A 24,529-nucleotide genomic window follows, 5' to 3' on the forward strand; every position below is an offset into this window, starting at 1 on the left:
TCCTGGGAAAAACTCCCTGGTGCAGTATTAAGTGGAAAAAATGTAAATGTAGAAACGAAGGAAAAACAAAAATGAAACCATAATATCTGTTGAAAGTGAGCTTTTAAGCGATTTTAAATTTCTTCCCTTTTTCTTTCTTAAAAAAATTGACAAATTTTTATTAAAAAATTTTTATTACTTCTATATAAACCAGAAAAAAATTGTTTTAGATTGCCATTTCTAGATTTTTCTCTATTGCTGTTGCTTATATAATATTCCCAATCCCAATATAATAAAACGAAGGTAAAACACAGAATAAGGAATCAAGGAAAGAATCAGAAAGGAAACGACTGTGATCAAAAAGTTCTCTAAGGTAAAAGATGAGGCAAACATGGCCCTTGCGATTTTAATTACCTCTCATTTTATATGATTAGGCATTGGAATTTCACTCAAAATGATAATTTTATATATATATATATATATACACACATCTTATTGTTGCCTAATTTCAACTAAAAATATCTTAGTTTTCTAATGATTGTTTCAGGAAAAGTGACAGATTGCACAAGTTTTAAAAATAATTTTTACATTTAAACTTGTTTATTTTTGGCTGTGCTGGGTCTTCACTGCTTTCTCTGGCTGCAGCAGAGCGGGGGCTAATCTCTAGTTGCGGTGCACAGGGCACACGGGCTTCTCATTGCAGTGGCTTCTCTTGCTGTGGCACATGAGCTTGGTTGACCCATGGCTTGTGGAATCTTCCCACAGCAAGGATCAAACCCATGTCCCCTGCCCTGGCAGGCAGATTCTTAGCTAACAGACCACCAGGGAAGTCCCCACAAGTATTTTTAAAATACTACTATGTGTGAGGCAGTATACTAAGTTATGGGGGATACAATGTTAAAAAGACATAACTGTCCTTTTCTATCATGAGAAATACACAGTCCAGTAGAGGAGACAGAGTCGACTGTAATGACTGCTATAAATAGAAGACAAGGACAAGGTGCTCCAGGAGCACACAGCAGACAGAAGTGGGTTGTGAGAGAAGACTGCTTGTAGGAGGTGGTGGCCAAGCCGAATTCTGAAAGGCTCGTGATTCTAGACACCCAGCACAGGAAGCAGTGGGATGCCAAGGCTGGGGAGCTAATACACCACATGCTGCTGAGTTAGGACTTCATCAAAGAACAAAGGGGAGAGGGCATTGAAGCAGTTTAAGCAGGAAGGTGACATGATTATGTTTTGGTTCTTTGTAAGAGTCTTCTTGTACTTTAGAGAATGAATCATAAGTGGATAAGACTGGAAGCAGGGAGGTTACTGCAGTACAACAAGTCAGAAATGATGGAGTCCAAGGATTGAGCAGGAAGTAGCCAAGCTTGGGATTTGTTAGGAGGTGAACAAGTTTGGAAAACTCAGCAGTGGCCACAGGACTGGAAAAGGTCAGTTTTCATTCCAATCCCAAAGAAAGGCAATGCCAAAGAATGCTCAAACTACCACACAGTTGCACTCATCTCACATGCTAGTAAACTAATGCTCAAAATTCTCCAAGCCAGGCTTCAGCAATACGTGAACCGTGAACTTCCTGATGTTCAAGCTGGTTTTAGAAAAGGCAGAGGAACCAGAGATCAAATTGCCAACATCCGCTAGATCATGGAAAAAGCAAGAGAGTTCCAGAAAAACATCTATTTCTGCTTTATTGACTATGCCAAAGCCTTGGACTGTGTGGATCACAATAAACTGTGGAAAATTCTGAAAGAGATGGGAATACCAGACCACCTGACCTGCCTCTTGAGAAACCTGTATGCAGGTCAGGAAGCAACAGTGAGAACTGGACATGGAACAACACACTGGTTCCAAATAGGAAAAGGAGTACGTCATGGCTATATATTGTTACCCTGCTTATTTAACTTCTATGCAGAGTACATCATGAGAAACGCTGGACTGGAAGAAACACAAGCTGGGATCAAGATTGCCGGGAGAAATATCAATCACCTCAGATATGCAGATGACACCAGCCTTATGGCAGAAAGTGAAGAGGAACTAAAAAGCCTCTTGATGAAAGTAAAAGAGGAGAGTGAAAAAGTTGGCTTAAAGCTCAACATTCAGAAAACGAGGATCATGGCATCTGGTCCCATCACTTCATGGGAAATAGATGGGGAAACAGTGTCAGACTTTATTTTTTGGGGCTCCAAAATCACTGCAGATGGTGACTGCAGCCATGAAATTAAAAGACGCTTACTCTTTGGAAGAAAAGTTATGACCAACCTAGACAGTATATTCAAAAGCAGAGACATTACTTTGCCGATTAAGGTCCGTCTAGTCAAGGCTATGGTTTTTTCAGTAGTCATGTATGGATGTGAGAGTTGGACTGTGAAGAAGGCTGAGCACCGAAGAACTGATGCTTTTGAACTGTGGAGTTGGAGAAGACTCTTGAGAGTCTCTTGGACTGCAAGGAGATCCAACCAGTCCATTCTGAAGGAGATCAACCCTGGGATTTCTTTGGAAGGAATGATGCTAAAGCTGAAACTCCAGTACTTTGGCCACCTCATGCGAAGAGTTGACTCATTGGAAAAGACTTTGATGCTGGGAGGGATTGGGGGCAGGAGGAGAAGGGGACGACAGAGGATGAGATGGCTGGATGGCATCACTGACTTGATGGACGTGACTCTGAGTGAACTCCGGGAGTTGGTGATGGACAGGGAGGCCTGGTGTGCTGCAATTCATGGGGTCGCAAAGAGTCGGACACGACTGAGCGACTGAACTGAACTGAACTGAACTGAAGGTGACCAGCTTAACTTAGCAAGTTATTAAGACTAAACTGCATCCCCAAAAAAGGAGTCAAATCAAATATCTTCACTAAAAACATGCATTTTCTATTTCACTTAAAAGTCTGAAAATAAGCATTATGAAAATTCTGACGTGCATGGTGGAAATAGTATTAATCAGAGTTGTCCAAGAATTTTAAAGTCTTTGGGAGAGGAGAAGACCCGAGATTATGAGGAAAGCCCAAATCTAGATGCCCTATCTGAACAGGAACCCAGCGAGTTGGCTGCACAGGTCTGCCAAGCCCAGGCAAGGTGAAGCTGGTGGGGTACTGCTGGCAAACAAAGGCGATGCTAAGGTCAGCCGTCTTCCATCATCAATCTAGACTGGACAAGGTCCTCAGAATGGTGCTGTCCATGCACATTCCTGAGGGGCAGTGACTAAGAACCTAAGAATGAGAAGTCTGTGTTGCCAGGGGCCCTGAGGCCTGAGGCTGCAGCTGTTTCGCCAGCTTCAACCCAGTGCTCTGTTACCATTTTAGGAAACGAGCAAATGCTTATGCAGACTGACCAGGTTTTATTCATAGCTTGCACATCTTAGAATTGGTATATTTAAAGTCTCTCCTCCCTCCCACCCCTTTAAAATAATAATAGCCAATACTGATCCAGCATTTAGCAAAGACCAGGCATGTTTGAAGCAGCTTCCACGTATTAATGTAAGTGCAGAAGCATGGAAGGTCTGACCTGGGAGAAGGAAGCCTTAGCTATTGTGCTGGAAGAAGCCCTGGATCCACGAGAAGAGAAATGAGTGAGCACCTTGCTACCTATTACTGTAAGAACTTGAGTGAGTCTTGCCTCTCTGGGCCTCAGTTTTCTTATCCGGTGAGGTGTTGAGGCAGGCAGGAGATGAACAGGTTACTATTAATACATGAATGCCAACCCTGAGCCAGTAGAGCTGTCTGGGGTGCTATGTTGAGTGCGATTCTGAGCCAGCATGGGAAGTGCTGCAATCCATTAGCAACGTCTGCCATGGGCACGAAGGGATGTCATCTACTGGCCTTCTTTGACTAAAGCATTTCTCAGGTCCCTTCCTGTTAGATTGTTTGAAGTCCTTGTTCCAGCCCAAGTGTCTCACTAAATGTAGTGTCTTTATAAAGTAAAAAGAGAGAGGATTAGATGAAAAACCTTGGATACTTCATTTCTGTCATTGAGTATGTGGTCTTTGACAAGTAATTTAATCTCCTTAGGTCTCAGTTTATTCATCTACAAAATAAGGATAAAAATACTTAACCTGCATAGTCATCTTCAGGGTTAAATAAATATATAAAGCATTGAAAACAAGACAAAACAACTCCCTTTATGTGCTGGTATATTGAAAATGAATATGAAGCACTTTTAACTAACACGAGAGTGGCAGCTTCTTTGCAGAAAAAATATTTCCACTTATGAGAATGTGGTGTTCTTTCTAAGGAGGTGAGCATCATGTTCAAGGTGTCTATTTTCTTACCAAAAAACATTTGGAGGCAGCTCTTTTCCCCATAGTGAGAACATGTGAACTAGGATAACTTCATCAAAGCAAGACTTCTCTTGATCAGCCAGCCTCAAACTGCTCAAAGCAAGCCATTTAGCTTTTAAGAGGGAACTACTTTTTCAAATAGTTGAATTTGTTTGTGTTCTGAGATAAATGTATTGATTACATGAACTAGTAAACAGACTTATGTAAATATAATTGTAAATGTAATTCCCACACTGAAAAACTTACCAACTTGCTTTCTTTCTTGAGGAATTTTAGAAGTAAATAAAATAGAAAAAAATTCAAGATATAAGAAAATGAATACCTTAATTAAAGGAGAAGAAGAGTTGTTTTATTTCGGATTTTAAGAGTAATGGGTTAATTTTTAAAAAATCACTAGAATCCTACAACTCAGAGCTAAATGCTGTTAGCATTTTCATAATACCTTTTCAGACTATCTTCTACATACATAATCTTAAAAATAAATTTACATATATTAATCCATTTCATCCGTCTATTGTGCCTCTATGGTACAGGATCATAACAAACACACTGTTTCATTATTGTTGTTTTTCCCTCTCAATCTGGATGTTTTCATGTCAGTAAGTATCAATATAAACTGACATTATTATTTTTCACTGCTAATAGCCTTTGCTTAACCATTCTCTTAGGAGTTTGGTTTGTTCCAATATTTTGTTACCATAAACATCAATAAAATGAACATTCATATATCTTTGTACCTATGTCTTTGAACACTTGCCTGATTATTTCTTTATGACTATTCCTAGAAGTTTCTTGCTGGTAGAGAATACATTTTGATAACTGTTACTAGACTGTCATCCAACAAGATTGTTATACATTAAACATTCATAAAAAGTGTATGAGAGTGTTTGTTTCCCAACTTTCTTGTTATTTTAGTTCACAGTTTAAAATTTAACAGAAGAACTAATTAGCACCTTGTTATCTTTAAATATTTTAGTCGCAGCATTTTAAATTTAATAGATGGATCCCATAAAAATGGTATCATAGATTTTCAAATTTATAATCCTGTTTTCATTTAAATAATTGGAATATAGTTCTTAACCAATTTTAAGGTATAATTATGAATCAGCTACTGACAAAGGACTTAGATTACTGGTCCAAGTCAGCAAAATATATATAGCAGATCCCATATTCAAAGTCAGTATACCTAATTTTTTTAAATGCCTATTAAGAAAATGCCTTATATTAGGAGCCACTTTTACATTATTAAAGTATTAAGGATGATGATTCAAGGTTCAAAGTTTACTCATTCTTAAAGGCATTAGTACCTTATTCAATGGCCAGCACTTATTACTTTTTAGATTATAGCCACCAATTTTTTAAAGTTATTCTAGGGAGAACTTAGGAGAAATTTCATTAGTTTTTCTTTATAAGAAGGAACTATTCTTTTCAAGTTGGTTTTAATTATAAAGAATGATTTTCGTGTACTTCAAAAGAAAACTTCTACTTGGAAAAAAATAAAAAGATCCAGTAGCCCTGTAGTTTATGGACCTAATAAGACACTAATAAGAAATGTCCTGAAGATCTTAGTTCTCACTTGAGCCTTGAACTATAATTTTCTTACATGTGAAAAAAAAAAAGACTACAAGAACCATGTCTTTTTGTTTGTGTGCATGTTTCTAAGATCACAGTTTATTAAAGTTTTAGAACATATCAACCATGACATGCTTATAATTTATATTAGAACAAGTGGGTTTTTGGTCTATAATTCATAATTTCAAGACATTTTTCCATTGGAGTAATCTTATTTTCAAACTGCTCTTCTGTCACTGCTTAAAACTTTTCATCTTATGGTTCAATATCCTTATTTGTTCACAGCACTTACAGTAAAGAGGGTTTAAACTCTTCAGATGTCGCTACACAGTTTGAGTAACAAGAGTGGAGAGCACAGGTCAGAACTAGTGCTGGTGGTGGTAGATGACCACATTCACTGCGTCTAGAAATTCATGGCAGCACGTGGGGCTATTGCTGCTTTCTTAGTGGGATTCTCTCCAGAGTCAACAAAAGGCAAGCACTAGCCTTATTTAGAGAACAAAAACAGAAGCTTAAAGATAAGTTTTAGTTCAGTTCAGTCGCTCAGTCGTGTCTTACTCTTTGTGACCCCATGGACTGCAGCACGCCAGGCTTCCCTGTCCATCACCAACTCCCGGAGCTTAATCAAACTCACGTCCATCAAGTTGGTGATGCCAAACTAAAGATAAATTTAGTTTACCCAAATTCAGACAGCTGGTACCCATCTTGACTCAAGATCCCAATTATGACAGAATACGTGAAAACGAAACCAGCACACCTGCTGCTTCACCGGAGCCTGGTTTACTTTTCTTTTTTGTTTCTGGGAGAGGTTGGTACGGTCTTTGTCCCACAGGCTCATCACCTTGAATGGCTGTTAGGTCATGCATACTGAAACTTCGCAAACGTTCAGTTATTGCTCCTTGGCTCTGTTTAACAGAGAAGCGATAGATCCAAGAAAAAAGGTGCATTTTAAAATACTTAATATTTTTGCATTTTAACTTTCCCCCAACATTTTATCATGAAGCTGATTCATTTCATAATGAAACTTTCAGAGAAGTTGAAAGACTTCTACAGTGGATACCCATATATCATTTATATTTTGCTGGATCTGGTTTATCACTAATTTACCATCTATCCAACCATCAATCAATTTTTAATGCATTTCAAAGCAAGTTGTAGACATCAGTACATTTCAATCCCAAACATTTCTGCTTTAAATTTAACTTGAAAATGTAAAATAAATAAATAAATAAAGTATCATGAGCTTATCCTGACTATAAACATCATCCATAATACTGCTCTCTCCTAGAACTAGCACTTTGAGGCTTATATTTATGATTCATAAGAACTTTTTTAAAGTAAAAGAGATGCTGTTTCAAAGCTAAGTCAAGTTAGGAATGGTAATGGCTTTACCTAGAACACCACAAGAAAAAAATTTAAGAGCCAAAGAATCTTGAGTATGAAATGATATTCAGTTAATGAATTCACCATCTGGCAAAGCATATCTACTACTACAAAATTTGACTTAAAGCCTTAACAATATGGCACTTCACACTAGGCACAAGTGGGTATTTAAAGTTAACTAAAATTGAGAGAAAGAAGAAATTCAGCTTCTTAATTGCATGAGCTACATTTCAAATGCTCACCAGCCACATGTGGCTAGTGACAGTGCAGGTAGAGAGCATCTCCATCACTGCAGAATGCTCAATGCTTTTCATCATTGCACAGCTTTGAAAGGAACATTTCTGAACTTTTCAGACATAACTACATTTCCTCCCAAAGTATAAAGCTTTGTAAAGAGAAAAAAATAATTTCTAAATTTACCCACTTTGAAAATTTGCATAGCATACAGATGACTCATTTCTTATTTATAGATGGATTAAAAATATTCTTCTAAAGGTTTTTTATACTTATTATTTCTTCTTCCCACACATATGAATTTATGATTGCCTCTACTTATAATGGTACTGTAGAAACTCATCCATAATGGTTCATCTTTAAATTTCAAAGCCTAAGGCATTACAAACATCCCAATGTTACTGCTAATGTGTATTTTACATTGAAGAAAAATGTCTTGATTCATGAGTCTTAGATTAGCTCTCTTAGTGATATCCTATTATGTCAAACTTGAACACCATTTCCATATCCCACTTGAGCTTTGTAATTTCTACCATAGTCTTTGACTTATGAAAAAGCATAATTAAAGGGTCTAGTGAAAAGTGAAAGTGTTAGTCGCTCAGTCGTGTCTGACTCTTTGCGACCATAGACTGTAGCCTGCCAGGCTCCTCTGTCCATGGAATTCATCAGGCAAGAATACTGGAGTGGGCTGCCATTCCTTTCTCCAGGGGATCTTCCCGACCCAGGGACTGAACCAGGGTCTCCTGACTGCAGATGGATTCTTTACTGTCTGAGCCACTGAAAGGATCTATATTCTCAATAAAAGTAGTTGGATTCCACATATCTTTAAACATTCTTGACAAGGTTTAAGTTATTATACTCTCTTTTTATCAGACATCATTTATTTATTAAATAGAGGATGACAAAGGACTTCAGACACACACTGAAAGGAAGTGACCAGTGCTCATCTGAAACACATGCCTTGTTTTCAAAGAACTGTAATTTTCTCTGTTCCGATAATTGTAGTTCTCTGTCCTCTCAGCAATTCTTGACTTTTTTTTGCCATTGCCAAACAGATGGTAATACACATCCATAATATCCTATATTCTTAACCCCCAAACTCTCCCACTCAAGAAAGTACATCTCAGCATGCAAATAAGTCAAAGCGCTGTTGAATCAGTCTAGCTTTACATCATCCACAGACTTCAGTATCTTTAATGATTATCATCAACTAATTACTTAGGGTGTATCTCACAAATGAACTCACATTAACGTTAGTTCCGTGGCTGTGCTTTATATATCTTGCCTTCGGGGTAAGATTTTAAGAAAATAGAAGAGAGGGACAAATCTTAGGCTTCTTCTGTTCTCTGAGTATACCTGGTACCGGGGCTGATACTGAATATGTAATAAGTAAACTATTCTTTTTAAGCCTTTTTTTTTTCATTACTCATGACTGCTACAGAGTTCTCTATAGATAGCAGCATGTTTGAATATAAACACTGGAGTTTATATATGGAGGTTCAGTACCAAACCACAAGTATGGTCATGGGTATCTACTGGGGTAGATTACACCATTCACTAGGATGTTGCTTCAGGGTTACACAAAAGGTGGGCCAGGACCAACACCGAGATGTGTGTGATCTATATACAGTCAGGATTTTAATGCAGCTCTTGAGTCATCAGCCCTCTAGCCCTGGTATTATCAATCCTCAAAAAAAAAAAAGGCCAGCTACCATATAGGGAAAAGCAAAAAGAGGCTGTTACCTTCCTTGAGGACTCACAGCACTTCAACAGCCATTATCACTTTGAATAATCATTTCAAATCATTTCTTTTCACTGTATGTTTTCTAATGACCCCAGAATAGAAATAACATGGGAGGAAACTATTATACAACTGTGAACTTCAAAAATACTACATAAATTGTAAGTATCCAATGTGACCACTTTAAAGAAGAGATGTCACTATAAAATAATTGCATTTAAAGGCAGAGCTATTCCCTCTAATATATTCTGCACAAAAAGTCCATTAATAAGGGAATTATGTTTGCAATAAAATGTTAGGAGAAAATGTCTCCGCTTCACCTCAGAATTCTAAATCATGCAAAATATGGGTGCAAGTGTGCAGTATGGTTATAGTTAGACAGGGATAAATATTTAAAAAATTAAAACAGTATAATGTCTAGGCAGATGAGTGATTTCTATTTTTTTCAAAAATTTCTTTATATTACAAAATTAGTCATAGATGGTATAGTGAATTTTTTTTTAATTGAAGGATAATTGCTTTACAGTGTGTTGATTTCTGCTGTACAACAATGTGAATCAGCTATAAGTATACATATATCCCCTCCAACTTGAACCTCCCTTCTACCACCCCGCCATCCCAGAAGTCATCACAGATGGTATAATGAAGTTTTAATTGTTAACATAATATAAGAATTTCTGACCTATTTCTTCATTATCTTTCCAATATCTAAATCCCTTACTCCCATCATTAAAAGAAAATCTGTTTCTACATTTTGAGGGCACAAGCAGGAAATTATAGCCACTTATCAAAAACAATACTAAAAGGTATTTATATTTGTTTAAATTAATAATGCTTGATTTATTTTCTTGCACTTGGTTTATACACTATTAAGTTAAAAAGTATAAGAAAAATGAAGACAGGTTCTAGTCTGCGGAGGAAAATGTGTGTGGAAACAGCAGTCTTAGTAAGTTGGAAGGGAGTTACTAACCACAAGGTAATTCTATATCCTGCATTTAGATCCTATTCTCTACAGAATTATATATACACAGTGTATGTTAAATTTAGTCCTAAAAATCAAAGAGAAAATAACAGAAAGGTTATGATGAGAAAACAAAAGTCAAAGTAATTAAAAAGTATTCTGTAGAACATTTTACATCATTAGACGAAGCGTTCCTGTCTTCAGGGAGCTCAGAGGTCTCAGGGTTTGAATTTAGATAAGCCCAGAACATCTGTTTAAGAAACTAAGAATGTGGTAAGATTGGCTGGGTGGGAGGGCTGGGTTCAAGCTCTGCAAAGAATGCTTTGGCCCAGAAGCAGCTTCCCCAGCTGGCCCCACACAGAAGCTCACTGATACCTGAAAATATGCATGTCTATCCAAGCCTATGGATGGCATCTGTAAAAACGGACCATGATGTATGACTCATTCTAACCTCTTTATACCCAACCATTCTGCTTTGTTTAAATATTTTGTTTCCTGGTTAAACATTATATTAAAATTACTCTGTTGTTGTTTAGCCATTCAGTTGTGTCCACGGACTTTTGCAACTCTATGGACTGTAGGCTGTTAGGCCCCTCTGTCCATGGGATTTCCCAAGCAAGTATACTAGAGTAGGTTGCCATTTCCTACTCCAGGGGATCTTCCTGACCCAGGGATTGAACCTGCATCCCCAGTACTGCAGGTGGATTCTTTACCGCTGAGCCACCAGGGAAGCCTCATGGAGGAATTTACTGTGCTTATCATCACCTTTGTATAAAATCTTCAACCTATCCTCAGAATTTTTAAATTAAGAATTAAAAAATATAATCAGCAATGCTTTGTAATCTTATAAGCATACCAGCAATTCTTTGTGGAATAATTTTCAGGACACTGTTCAATAATGAGTAGTCATTAAGCTCTATTTCTTATTGATCCTTGACATACTACATTATAACTGAGAATAAGGATAGTCTGCAGTTTTTAGGGAAATGCCGTGTCCTTATATATATTTAACACAATCTGATCAAGCCAAGAATGGACTGCATTTTCATTAAGTGAGTACTATATTTTCATGGCTTTAAGATTAAAGCAATATATATTTGTTGAAGAATGTTTGTAACAGAGAAAAATGTAAAAGAGAAAGATGATCTATAACCCATCACGCAAATTACCTGTACATATTTACATATCCTTTAAGCCTTTTCTGACTTACCATACTTTCACAGCAGAGTTTCTCGACCTCAGCATTAGTGTGATTTTGGTCTAGATAATTTTTTTGTGTGTTGGGAAGCCATTCTGTAAGCAACATACTTGTCCTCTCCCTAAGATGCCAGTAGCAGCACCTCTGCCTCAGTTGGGACAACCCAAAATCTCTCCAGACATTACCAAAATTGCCCCCAGTTGAGAACCATCATTTTCGAGTAGAAGTTTTAGAAGTCAGTTTTTACCCCTTCATTTTACATGTAAGAACATGGATACTTGGAGAGATCAGTGCAGATGACTGCCCTAAATCTCATGGCTAATTAGTGACAGAATCAGGGCTAAAAAATGCTGACAACTCAACTGCTACAGAATTCAGCTTTCATTATAACATTGTGCTTGCCTAGACTGCAGAGAGAGAGAAAAAAAAAAGATCTTTCTTCTCCATTGTCTGAAGAAGGGCTCTCTTTTTTATACAGATGATACTAAGCAGCTGAATCTTCTCAAATTCTTTCACAAACAGAAAGCCATTAAAACAGACAGCAAGATGTCAGGATTTCTGACCTAACCGTCATTATTTACAGTCAATAAGATTTCAGAAATTTTAACTGTAAGGCTCTCATTTCTGTGATAATTGATTTCTTTAAAAAATAATATCTGCTAAAGAATTCACCAAGAAAAGGCTGCTAGAGAAAATCCTAAGAGGTGCTTAATACGACTAACAGTTCTCTTCTTCATCTGTCCTTCATTCAGCAGGAGTGTTGCTCGTGTGTACAAAAGCCGCTGGCATTTCTCATGTGAAAGCTATGGGACATTGAACATCCTCAGCAAAATCCTTGAAGCTCCTTCATATGTTTGTGCTTTGCTCAGCCAAAATAAACTTGTACACTGACCTTGTGAACAGATGCCGGGTAATGAGGTCACAGAACTGAGTAACATTTTCAGAAAATTGCTTTACAGTGTAATAAATGTTCTGATTAGATTCCTGGTTTCATCTTTAACATGCTCAGGCGGTTCAACTTGGGAAACCTAGCCAGGGGTATTGCCAGTCTTTAAAGGTCACACTGAGAGTTCAGTATTTTTAGTCTGAAAGATATTTTTAACAAACCATATATTGTAAAAAAAAAAAAAAGTTTAATAATTCTCAAGTCTTACTATTAGCTTTCCTGCAGTTTCTCCTTAAACTTGACCTATTTCCTATTTCGGTTTCAATTTATTCTTCAGCAGGAAATGTCTGGTTCAGTGAATCTTCCATCACAGTCAGTGCCTTTCCTTGACATCTCTAGAGATGAAACTAATTTTCCCTACCTTAAAGCAGGCACAGTAAAACTTGAGGCAAATAGTGTTAACATTATGCTGCGTTCAGCATATCTAATGACCATTTCTAATGAATAAAATCCAGTATGGTTGATGCCAACATTCCTCTGCTCATCGGGAGAATGATGAGGGTTGCCTCATCATAGCAAGTTCACTATACACAGTGAACTCAATAACAAAAGGATCACAAGATCAGAAGCAAAAAAGAGAGAGTTCCAAAGTGAATTCAAGTTACAGTGGGTTTGTTCTGCAGTGGTAACTTAGATAATTTTTATGCTGTTTCCTGCCTCTGAAGTGGGGAGGTGGTTTTAATTTGTTAAATGTATAAATAAAGACAAGCAATAGATCACAAAGAAGTTAGAGAAATATAGGTATGGGATCACTTTTATAATCTTTCTACAAAAAGGTGTTTCAGTAAGATAATGCTTATTTTATTTTTTATTTATTTATTTTTTGTCTGCACCCTGAGGCTTTGGGATATTAGGTCCCTGACCAGGGACTGAACTCTGGCCCTTGCAGTGAAAGCATGAAATCCTCACCACTGGATCATCAGGGAATTACTAGATAATGCTTTTTTTTAATCGTGGAGGGCAAAGGGTAGGCTCTAAGCAACCAAATATGAGATAAAATTTTCAGTTAGTGGATACAGATATTCAGCTTGACAGTAGTGGCCTGAAAGGGTAGAGACTGTATTTGTTTTGTTCATTGCTGCATCCCAAGCACCTACCATACAGCAGGCATTAAATACAAACCTAGACGGTCAATACATTAAATATCTGTTAAATAAACATACAGGATGTTAAATACCAATGGCAGCAAAGTATGTATAAAATAAAAATAAATGAAGGAATGAGGAAAGATAATCCTGTTGGGGTTTCTGGTTCCTCATGTAATGAGGTTGGAAGTAGTTAGTCAAAATAAAATAAATATCCCACAAAACAGTTATAAGTCTCACAGAGTAGGTAGGATTATAAGCCATATTTAAGTGTTGAAGTGAAGAGGGCAAATGAGATTTGTGTGCGTCTATGTTTCCTAAAAACAGTGCTCTAAAATAACTAAAAACTAAATTTCAACATCAAAAATTGTTTAGGAACCTAAACAATTTTTGATGTTGAAATTTAGTTTTTAGATTTTCACCACAGAGTCAAGTTGAATGTTGCTTTTAAGTATAGAAAATTCAGAAAGCATCTTCTTGGGGGTGTAAATAAATAACATGTACTTGATTTGTGATGCTAAATAATGCTAAATTTTATAACAAAGAAAGCAAGAAACTTTTGGTCCCCTCTCTCCATCGCCCTGCAGGCAACCGCTTTAAAACCTCTACTTTCTTACGCAGCAGACCAGGACTTGAGTTCTGCTCTGCTTCATTTTCTCCTCCCTGCCATCCTCACAAAGCAGAAGTTAAGTAAAAGGCTGATGGTTATTCGGAAAGTCACACTCAGAACTTTCTGAAGCTGAAACCTATTTTCTTTCCACATACTACACACCAAAACCAATAATGCCATGGGATTTAAAATCAACCACACTAATTACTACATGCAAAGAAATCCAAAAGCCATAATGCGAATTTTCACATAAGGCATTCCTTTGATAACTTGGCTTGCAAAACACAACACATGACATTAGTAATTGGCTAAGTAAAATCTTAAGTTTTAAGAACAGAAATTTTTCATGCCTTATTTTGAATAATCAGTTACCTCAAATTGGTTGAAGTATGGGTGCAGAAGTAAGCCAGAAATCCTACCAAGATATTGCCATGGAGAGAGAGAGGGAAAAAAACAGCAAAGACAGAGAAAGAAAGAATGGTCATCTTTACTAAAGGTTATTTACTCAAAACTATTTTAAGGTTATAAAGTAGGAAGATTATGACAAAATGACATTTTTCCAGTATGTTTTATTTACTATCTCTCATTCTGTCATCAATTAAGAGTTCAAAATATCCAACAATTATAGAAGACGTGTTAAAATATCTTTAAAATAGTCTACTTGTTGTTTTCTAATATTACAAAAATAAACAGAAGGTAAATTTGTGCCAAAATTTATAATGACCTGAAATAAAAAGCCACCCTACTTTGTTCACTGGCAATGTGACACTGGATTAAAAAAAGAGGTGAATAAAAAATTACCTTCACTGCTGCAGTGACGGCAGCAGTAGCTGCTAAATTTAAACCTTGCCGCCCAAAGTTTACCATAGTTTCATAGCCTCGTTCTTTTGCTTGGACAATATAATCGTCAATTTCCTGGGGAAAAAAAAAATCAAGTTCGTAGATATTAATTTTATTTAAAAAGAATGTCAAGAAGCTGAAAACTAGGACTTTCCCCCCTAATATAACAGTTTCACTCATTTTATAGCATGCAACATGTGATGATGAAACACATTTCTAACAAATGATTTGTGGAAATAATTTATACATCTTACCCTTTCCTTTGAAGAAAGTAGTGGATGAAGGAATTTTCTGTATATTAAACTTGCTCCTCTGGTATAAGGAGAGAGTAGCCATATGACAAAAGCAATCTTAAGCTCATAGTAGAGGGGGAACCTGAGAAGAAAATATTTGAAAAGGATGCTGGTGAAAATAAACTACAGACAATGAGGAAATCACACGCACAATTTTTTTTTAAAGTTCAGTCACTGTGTTACGCTTTCACAGGTAAGAAATTGTGATTAGGAAAACAAACTATGTTTGAACTGACAAATTAACTCACTAATTATACAGATCAGAGCAGCCTGTCCCCTCGCAGCGATTCACAACTTCTAGTTCAAAGTTGTTCCATTCATGTACAATTCAAAAAAAAAACACAACTGTTTACTTTTTGGCTGCACCTCCACAGATGTTGGATCTTAGACCAGGGATCAAACCTGCACCCCTTGCGTTGGAAGGAAGAGTCTTAACCACTGGACTGCCAAGGAAGTTCCAAGATTCTCTCTATAGGTAAAGACAGACAAGCTGCCCAACTAACTGGAGTAGTTCAGAGAGGTCATTCAGTTCAGGTTCAGTTCAGTTGCTCAGTCGTGTCCAACTCTTTGCGACCCCAGGGACTGCAGCATGCCAGGCCTCCCTGTCTATCACCAACTCCTGGAGTTCACTCAAACTGATGCCCATCGAGTCGGTGATGCCATTCAACCATCTCATCCTCTGTCATCCCCTTCTCCTCCTGCCTTCAATCTTTCCCAGCATCAGGGTCTTTTCAAATGAGTCAGTTCTTCACATCAGGTGGCCAAAGTATTGGGGAGTTTCAGCCTCAGCATCAGCCCTTCCAATGAATACCCAGGACTGATCTCCTTTAGGATGGACTGGTTGGATCTCCTTGCAGTCCAAGGGACTCTCAAGAATCTTCTCCAACACCACAGTTCAAAGCATCAATTCTCCTGTGCTCAGCTTTCTTTATAGTCCAACTCTCACATTCATACATGACCACTGGAAAAACCACAGCCTTGACTAGACGGATCTTTGTTGGCAGAGGTCATTAAAAGCATCTCAGCAGGACAGTAAGGTGTACCCACCCTGTCTGCAGAGCCTAGCTGCTGTGGCATTAGCAGGACACACCTCCCAAGCGTTAGGTGTGTTTTTAAGCATTTATAAGCTCCAAGTGTGCAATGTTACCTCATATGCACACATCCTTCTCTTAGAGCTCCCAGAAAACATCCCCTCCAATTTCATTTGGCCAGAATTGCAGCGCTTGACAGACCTAAATTGTTCACTTGAAAGGAGAATGGAATTGCCATTGTGGTAACCTGGAAATTAGGGTTATATACCCGTGCCCCTTCCCACTTGGGTTTTTCAGCATCTTCTCCCATAAGCTGACTACACTTCCTCAAGCAAGGAACGCGGGTTTAGTCATGTGACCTGCTCTGGGCAACAGAATGTGAGTGCAATATATGTTAAATGCAAAGAAAAGCTTTAAATGTCCTTTGACTCCCTCACTTCAACACCCCCCCAATCTCTTGCTTTCAAATTCTGCTTTCTGTCATGAGAATATCTGCTTCTTCAGGCTTGGTCCATGAACAAGAAGAATCTTAAAACTGAGCTGAGCTCAGCAAGGCTGGCAGCTGACCATTTGTCTTCATGTAGCCTGAGCAAGAAATGAATGTTTGTTTTTTAACCCATTGTGCTTTTAGGGTGCTTTGTTGCCGTAGCAAAAGTTAAGTAAAACAGCACAAGGGAACAAGCATCCTGTGGTCTACGCACTACTGAGAGACATGATAAAAAATCTGGGCTCTTCTGATGAGACAGGTGAGCAGGGGGCAGTGAGGACCGACTACTGTATGGATGGTGGAGGGTTTCTGCACAGTGCAGTTGCAGAGGAGTCTCTGGACTTTCCTCTCATGACAAGCTTTTTCTACCTTGTTTACTTTTTAATAGTGTATATATATACATTTGCAACCAGAAAAAAAGAGATGCATTTCAATAGAGAACATCGACACTTAAAGAAACCTAGCATGGTTTAGAATCTGTTCTGCCACTAAAAAACAAACAAACAAACAAACAAACAAACAAACAACCCTTCCCAAACCCCTTTACCAAAACATAACAGATAAATGAACTGTGGGACAGAAGGAGGAAGAGAAAGATGGATGCAGATACAGAGAAGTTGATACATAAAAGCTGGTTGTGAAGAACATTTAAGTCTCATGACTTCTATTTTTTCTGAGCCATCCAATGTGACCTAGTATGCTATGAGAATATGATGAGACTTACAAAGTCAGAAAGACATTTAAAGCAGAGAACAGAAAAGATTTGAAACAGAAACAGGAGGGAATGGAAGTAGCCACTGGCCAAAAAGCAAGTAAAAGGAATGGTGACTTTCAAATTGATACCTATATGAGCAACTGATTGATTTCTTTTCAGCTCAGTTGGTAGCCTGGGTAAAGAAGAAAAGAGGAGTGTGGTTGGGCTGATTTAAGTTGGGGGTTTGTGCAGTAAGGGTGGTTGAAGATAGTGGCGAGATAGTAAAAGTTTAGAGTTTGTAAAAATGACTTCTCCAAGTGATGGCAAGGTATAGTTGGAAATATATTACTGAAATATAGCACAAAGAGATTCAGGTTGTTCCACTAAGTATGACTTCTCAGCAAAATGTTCGATCCTTGAGGATAGAAACATGTTTCAATTCTGCCTCATGCTGTTTGGAATAGGGCAGCCAAGGAGCTGGTGTTGGGAGTGGGTGGTGGCCGTGTGGACTTGATGTCATCCAGTTTGAATGTTTGTGGATGAGAATTTTAAGGGTGGGAGGGAAGTGCTAAAACCAGAAGCTGTGGGCTTCAAAAGGGGAGTTTGCTTAGGAAATATTAATAAAGAAAAAATAGTGTGAAGTCATCAGAGTGTGGGAAAAAGATAATGACAACCAAGTTTTCTCTGTTCCGAGATCCTGGGACGTGTGCGGGAGAAGGGCGGGAGGAAGCAGCATGTGGGCGGGAGGATGGACTGCCTTTACGTGGGGGATTCCACAAGGAAGGAAATGTCCTTGTGGCGAAACCAGGTAAAGGAAAGGGTACAGTGGATTATTAGGTAGACTGAGGAAATTCATCTAGTTAGGGATGGACCTCCTTGGTGGTCCAGTGGTTAAGAATCCTCCTGGCACTGCAGGGGACACGAGTTTGATCCCTGTTTGGGGAACTAAGATCCCACATGCCACAGAGCAACTAAGCCCACGTGTCACAAGGAAAGATCCCCCGCGAGGCAGCAAAGATCTCACATGCTGCAACTAAGACACGGCATAGCTAAATAAATAAGTAGACATTTAAAAAATTTATTAAAAAAAAAAAATCTCTTCGTTTACAGCAAGAGCAGGATAAGAACGGAGGACACCAGGTAAGAGTCTACATTATGGATATTTCTCAGTGCTAGAACTTACCAAGCGACTGTTTGATCTGCCACTGTTTCAATTACAGTATACAGGGCAAAGACGATCCAGTACATCATCCATCGAACCTGCAAATGATAAAAATACTTATGAAATAACGGACCAGAATTATTTGCGACTCTGAAGAGTCGTCTATATCATATATAGTGAAAGTGAAAGTGAAGTCGCTCAGTCGTGTCCGACTCTTTGTGACCCTATGGACTGTAGCCTACCGGGCTCCTCTGTCCATGGGATTTTCCAGGCAATAGTACTGGAGTGGATTGCCATTTCCTTCTCCAATCATACATAGTATGTTGGATTAAATGAAGAAGGCGATGGTTTAATTCTCAACAGGTTTTATGTCTGACTTCCTCACGTCACCACATCAGTTGTCCTGGGATACAAGAATTGAAGGATAACAAACCTCTAGGCTTAATACAGTATAATGTAGGAACCTAAATGAAAACATAGGACATATTTTTCTTAACTGGAGGAAAATTCTTTAAAAGATCTTATTACATGCTTCTTTATGAAGACTATTAACTGTTTAATTATTATAGAAACCATATAGTATGATATGGACGCATTTAATCTTTATTAGTCTTTTAAATTTTGCATTCTTTATTTCTCAATATATCAGTCTTTGGAAACCAAAGACTGATCCTGGATTTGCTACATCCATAATGCTCATCACCCACTTTGAAAATCTAAGGTTAGTATCTTCTTCCTCCTTCCCTAAATGTAAGCCTGTAATCTTTTACATATCCTTTTCCTTCTTCTACTCTAATACTGTAAGAGTTGATGCAATAAACCAAGTATTTATGTTCCCTCAAAATTCATACTTTGAACTCCTAACTCCAAATGTGGGAGGTTATTAGATCATGAGTCCTCACGAATGTGACTGGTGACATGGCAAAAAGATGGCCATCTATCAACCAGGAAGAGGGCCCTCATCAAATGCAGAATCTACCTGCATTTTGATCTTAGAAGTCTTAGCCCCCTGAACGGTGAGAATAAATTTCTGTTGTTTATAGACTAGTCTGTCTATGTTATAGCACTCTGAATGGACTAAGAGAGTAATTCAGGATATTTTTACCTCTTTTCTGGACTAGAGCATCCTATAAGGTCCCTGAGACTCTGTGTCTTTGTAGCAATCCTTCTCACAGAATGGTGCCATATTCATTTTCCTTGAACTCATTCTCACAAATTTATTCCTTCCCACCTCCCTAAGCACACAGACTCTTTTATCACTCACATAGGTTGGATTTTGGGTAAGAGTTAAAATCTCTGCTTTCTCAATACTATAATTACAGGTAACACAAAAAATCATGCCGACTATAGGCCAGAGACTGTGCTAAGAGCATCACATGTATTAATTCACTTATCCCCCACAATGGCATTATGAAGCAGACTACATAAGTATGTAATTATAAGGAACTGGGAGTACAGAGAGGTATTCAAGTTCATTTAGCCAGAATTTGAATCCAGACTGCCTGACTCTCAAATTGGTGCTATTATCCAATTTGATCATGTACAGAAAGGAATGAGGAACTGCTGAACGTGAGGTCTAAGAATAACCACTACTTCCCTATTCTCATCACAATAAGATGACAAAAAAAAAAAATTAGGTCTCTATAATTAGTTTAAAAATTGACCTATTTAGTTATAATGCAGATGCTTCTTTGGGTATTTTATAAATATGAAACTATAATTCAGGTAGCTTTAACAGTTTTCTGTTTGGAAAAATCAATTAATAACAGCCATGAATAACTTTTGAAACAATGTGTTGTAACATATGAAGAGTAATTTACCTTGTGTGTGTGTGTGTGTGTGTGTGTGTACTGTTGGTCAGTCGTGTCTGACTCGTGACCCCACAGACTATAGCCCGCCAGGCTCCTCTGTTCATGGGATTTCCCAGGCAAGAATACTGGAGTGGGTTCCCATTTCCTTCTTTAGGAGATCTTCCCAACCCAGGGAGTGAACCCGTGTCTCCTGTGTCTCCTGCACTGCAGGCAGATACTTTACCACTGAACCACCTGGGAAGCCCAGTTTACTTCACTTAAGAGCTTAAAAAACTGCCCGAAGCAAATAGCACATTGCTGCTGCTGCTAAGTCGCTTCAGTCATGTCTGACTCTGCACGACCCCAGAGACAGCAGCCCACCAGGCTCCCCTGTCCCTGGGATTCTCCAGGCAAGAACACTGGAGTGGGTTGCCATTTCCTTCTCCAATGCATGAAAGTGAAAGGTGAAAGTGAAGTCGCTCAGTCGTGTCTGACTCTTAGAGACCCCATGGACTGCAGCCTACCACACTCCTCCATCCATGGGATTTTCCAGGCAAGAGTACTGGAGTGGGGTGCCACTTCTTTCTCCAAAATAGTACATTATCTACAATGAAACCGATTTATGATTATCATCTCAAATTAAAAAAAAAGACTAAATATTCCCTTCAGTTTTTCACTTTTCATGAGTTACTTTACTCCCTCACTGCTGCCAATTCCAAGCTTTTTGTCCCAGTATGGAGATTTTTTTCCAGGGTTAAAATCCTATGTGCTTTCTCTTGCTGCCCCCTTCTTTTAAAAGCAAAGTGAGGCTCTCACACAAATTCATTCATTTAGCCTTTCCAAATCAAACATTAATTTAGCACTTTTACCTTTCAACTGTATTCACAAGGTTATCCTCTAAAAAAGAAATGAAAGGGAAAAGTCTGGAAACAAAACAGTGCACTTTTATAAGGCTAGAAGGGACCCTGCAGGTGATCAAGTTTTTTTGAAGCTTTATTGAAAACAACTGTAAAACAATTACAAAAAAACACACACCCTGCTCTTGTTGGTCCTTCCATTCTACTCACTGTAGGACTCTTGAGGAGACTCTAAGAAATCCCAGTGCTCCATGGGGCATAGTTCAAAAATAAATAACACGGCAAACTCCTCTCCTTTTACTGAGGGCCAAAATAAGTAAGTTGTGCAAGAGGCTGAGCTGGGAAATGGGCACAGGGCCATAGTCTACAATGAAGCCTGAAAAAGGCAGATTTTCAAACAAGAGGTTGCTGTCAGATCAATCATTTCATTTCTCTCTCTCTCCCTCTTGCACTTAGCACAAGGATTTCAGTGTAAACCTTACCACCTTCTTTCCTGGGAAAGTGGCAGCTTAAGTTAACTGGTCTCTCTCATAGGAAGTTTAGGAAACTTTCAGAAAAATAAATGATTTAAGTCAATGCTTGTTATTTTTTCATTATTTTGTATTTTCATCATTTTACTATTTCATAACCCTCATTATGGCTGTGATCTTCCAAATGGATAAGAAAGAAAAACAACACTCCACAAAGAGTCATAATTTACCCAACAGAGTTGAATAGTATGGGTAGTTAATGTTTGGTGATACTCTCTGAAATACTAGTTCTCAAACAGACTTGAGCTGCTAGAGTCCCATACATTGCAAAAGCACTTTGACTTTAGTAAAGTCAAGTACTTACCCAGTTTTCAAATTCATTTTACTTATTTTTATTTGCTAATTTTTGGCTGCGCCAGTATTAGTTGTGCCATGTGGTCTCTCAGTAGCAGCCTGTGGGATCTAGTTCCTTGGCCAGGGATAGAACCTGTGCCCCTTGCATTGACAGCACCGAGTCTTAGCCACTGGATCATCAGAGAAGTTCCTCAAATTCATTTTAAAACCCACCAAATATATAAGTGCTTTCACATATATAATGTTTATCTCTCTAAAAAAAAGACTATATTTATTTAGGTTGTGAGAATATTAAATAATGCCAAAAATTTTAAAAGGAGAAAAGAAGAGAAAGAACGCTCTGTCCTTTTAGTTAAAAAACAGCAAACTATACAATTAATAGTGTATTCCTGGTCATTTTCCTGTGGTATTGGCTCAATTTTATATAAGCAAAACTCCATAGTTCTAATTTATCTTTAACGAATATATTCTTTGACAATCTGCTCTCATAAATTTCTGTATTTTTTTGTTTTCCTTATTAGAAATATGGACCTTAACAATAGTTGAATTGAGTTAATAATTAAATGAATGCAGTGAGTGTGTGTTATTCATGTGAGCAAGTATGAAGAAAGTTAACCTTGAGAAGATACTGCTTTCTTTTTCCTATTAATGGATTTGGTTGGGATTTTACACCAAATGATTACTCAGCAAACCTTTTTATTAAAACTATACCTCAAGGCTGCTCAGCCTACTCTTTAAGGTCTAGCCCAAAGAAAATAACAGAATGAAGTCAAGGTCAAAAAGAAGGGAAGAAAGAAAAGAGCAATACACAAAATGATAATTAAAAATATGTTACGGTAAAATATTCTTTAGATGGACAGAAAACATCAATAACAAAATGTAGTACTAAAACCAAAAAACTGGTAGGAAAACAATGCAAATTGATAATCTCATGACTGTATAAAACCAAATCTAATAGAAATAAATGCTATTAAAATGTTATGCAAATAAAAGTCAGTAACTTAACAGGCAGCTGTAATATATCATAATCCACCTTTAAAGTTACAGGAAAAAAAGTTTATGTTAAGAAAGTGGGAACAAATTCTATTTCTTTTCAGTTCAGAAACAATTGGTAAAATCAACAAACCAACGTTTAGATCTCTTCATGAGGACAATGAATAAGAAAGCTACTCAAAAAATCCACAGACAAATGGTGGAGAAGGCGTGGCGAGAAGGGAACCCTCCTACACTGTTGGTGGGAATCTAAATTGGTACAGCCACTATGGAGAACAGCATGGAGGTTCCTTAAAAAACTAAAAATAGAGCTACCATATGACCCCACAATCCCACTCCTGGCATATATCCAGAGAAAAATATGATCCGAAAGGATACACGCACCCCAGTGTTCACTGCTGCACTGCTTACAATAGCGAAGACACGGAAGCAAGTGAAATGTCCATCGACAGAGGAACGGATAAAGAAGACGAGCTACAAACACACTCGGCCATTGCAAAGAATGGAACGACGCCATCTGCAGCAACGCGGAGGGCCCTAGAGAGTGTCACACTGGGTGAAGCCAGTCAGAGAAGGAGAAATATCGGATGACATCCCTTACAGGTGGACTCTAGACAGAAATGATACAAATGAACTTATTTATAACACAGAAAGAGACTCACAGACTTAGAAAAAGAACTTATGGTTGCCGGGGGTGTGGGGGAAGGGATAACTAGGGAGTTTGGGAAGGTCATGTACACATTGCTATATTCAAAATGGATAACCAACAAGGACATATTGTATAGAAAAAAAAGGAAGAAGAAGAAGAAGAAAGCTTTTTCTTTACTCAACTCAAAAAGCTTTACTCAACTTTTTCTTAAACGTCTTTTTGACTCCAGGGAATTGAATTATCTAACAAGGTGGAGCTTATGAGCACTAACATGGATACACACACACACACATCCTACTTTTGGTTCATCTTTCAAATAAAACATAATTTAGATAATTCCTAAGGACTCAGGTGGGATCATCACATAGAATACTCATTGACACAGCTGTAATAAGCTCTGCCTACTTCACATCATGGGACTAGAAACAGGAACATAACAGCTTCTGTCCTCAAGGATTTAACATTTTACTGGAGAGAAAAACAAGTAAATAACAGTGATAAACAAAATGGTCTGCTGTTTTTACTGCATTAGATGCCCTAGTTCCCAGTATGAGTCAAGAGCACAAGCATTTGAGGAAAGTTTATTGAAGGGACTATTCATACAGTTGTGGAAGAAGTTCAAGAAAACCAATGAAGAATAGTGGTTCACCATTGAGCTAGCGATAGCAGGAACTGGCATTACTTGCCTGGTGTGAAGAAGGGTGGACAGGGACAGGTTTACTGGAATCCAAACAGGGTAACCATCAAGGCGTGGTCTCAGGGGGACACTCACAGCAACCCCTGGTGGCAGGGAGGAAGCTGGGAGAACCCTAATCTGACCGACCTCATGCTCAGCCAGCCTTCTGATTTTCTGCAAGAGTCTCTCATGAGCCAAACCCAAAGGGAAGTCAGAAATGATGCAACCTGTATGGATCAGCCTCCTGGGCCC

General features: G+C 38.1%; 1 protein-coding gene across 1 annotated transcript in view; it reads right to left on the reverse strand.

The window, feature by feature from the left end:
• Positions 1-24,529, reverse strand: part of REEP3 (receptor accessory protein 3) — a 96,841-nt gene that overhangs the window by 2,752 nt on the left and 69,560 nt on the right. The window contains exons 3-6 of the mRNA XM_052640376.1: positions 18,510-18,586; positions 15,076-15,196; positions 14,783-14,896; positions 6,581-6,728 (exon numbers count right to left, since the gene is read on the reverse strand). Coding sequence (XP_052496336.1) covers positions 6,581-6,728; positions 14,783-14,896; positions 15,076-15,196; positions 18,510-18,586 — 460 coding nt within the window. The remainder of the gene's footprint in view (positions 1-6,580; positions 6,729-14,782; positions 14,897-15,075; positions 15,197-18,509; positions 18,587-24,529) is intronic.

The sequence above is a fragment of the Budorcas taxicolor genome, chromosome 5, assembly GCF_023091745.1.
Source record: "Budorcas taxicolor isolate Tak-1 chromosome 5, Takin1.1, whole genome shotgun sequence".
Classification (NCBI taxonomy): Eukaryota; Metazoa; Chordata; class Mammalia; order Artiodactyla; family Bovidae; genus Budorcas; species Budorcas taxicolor.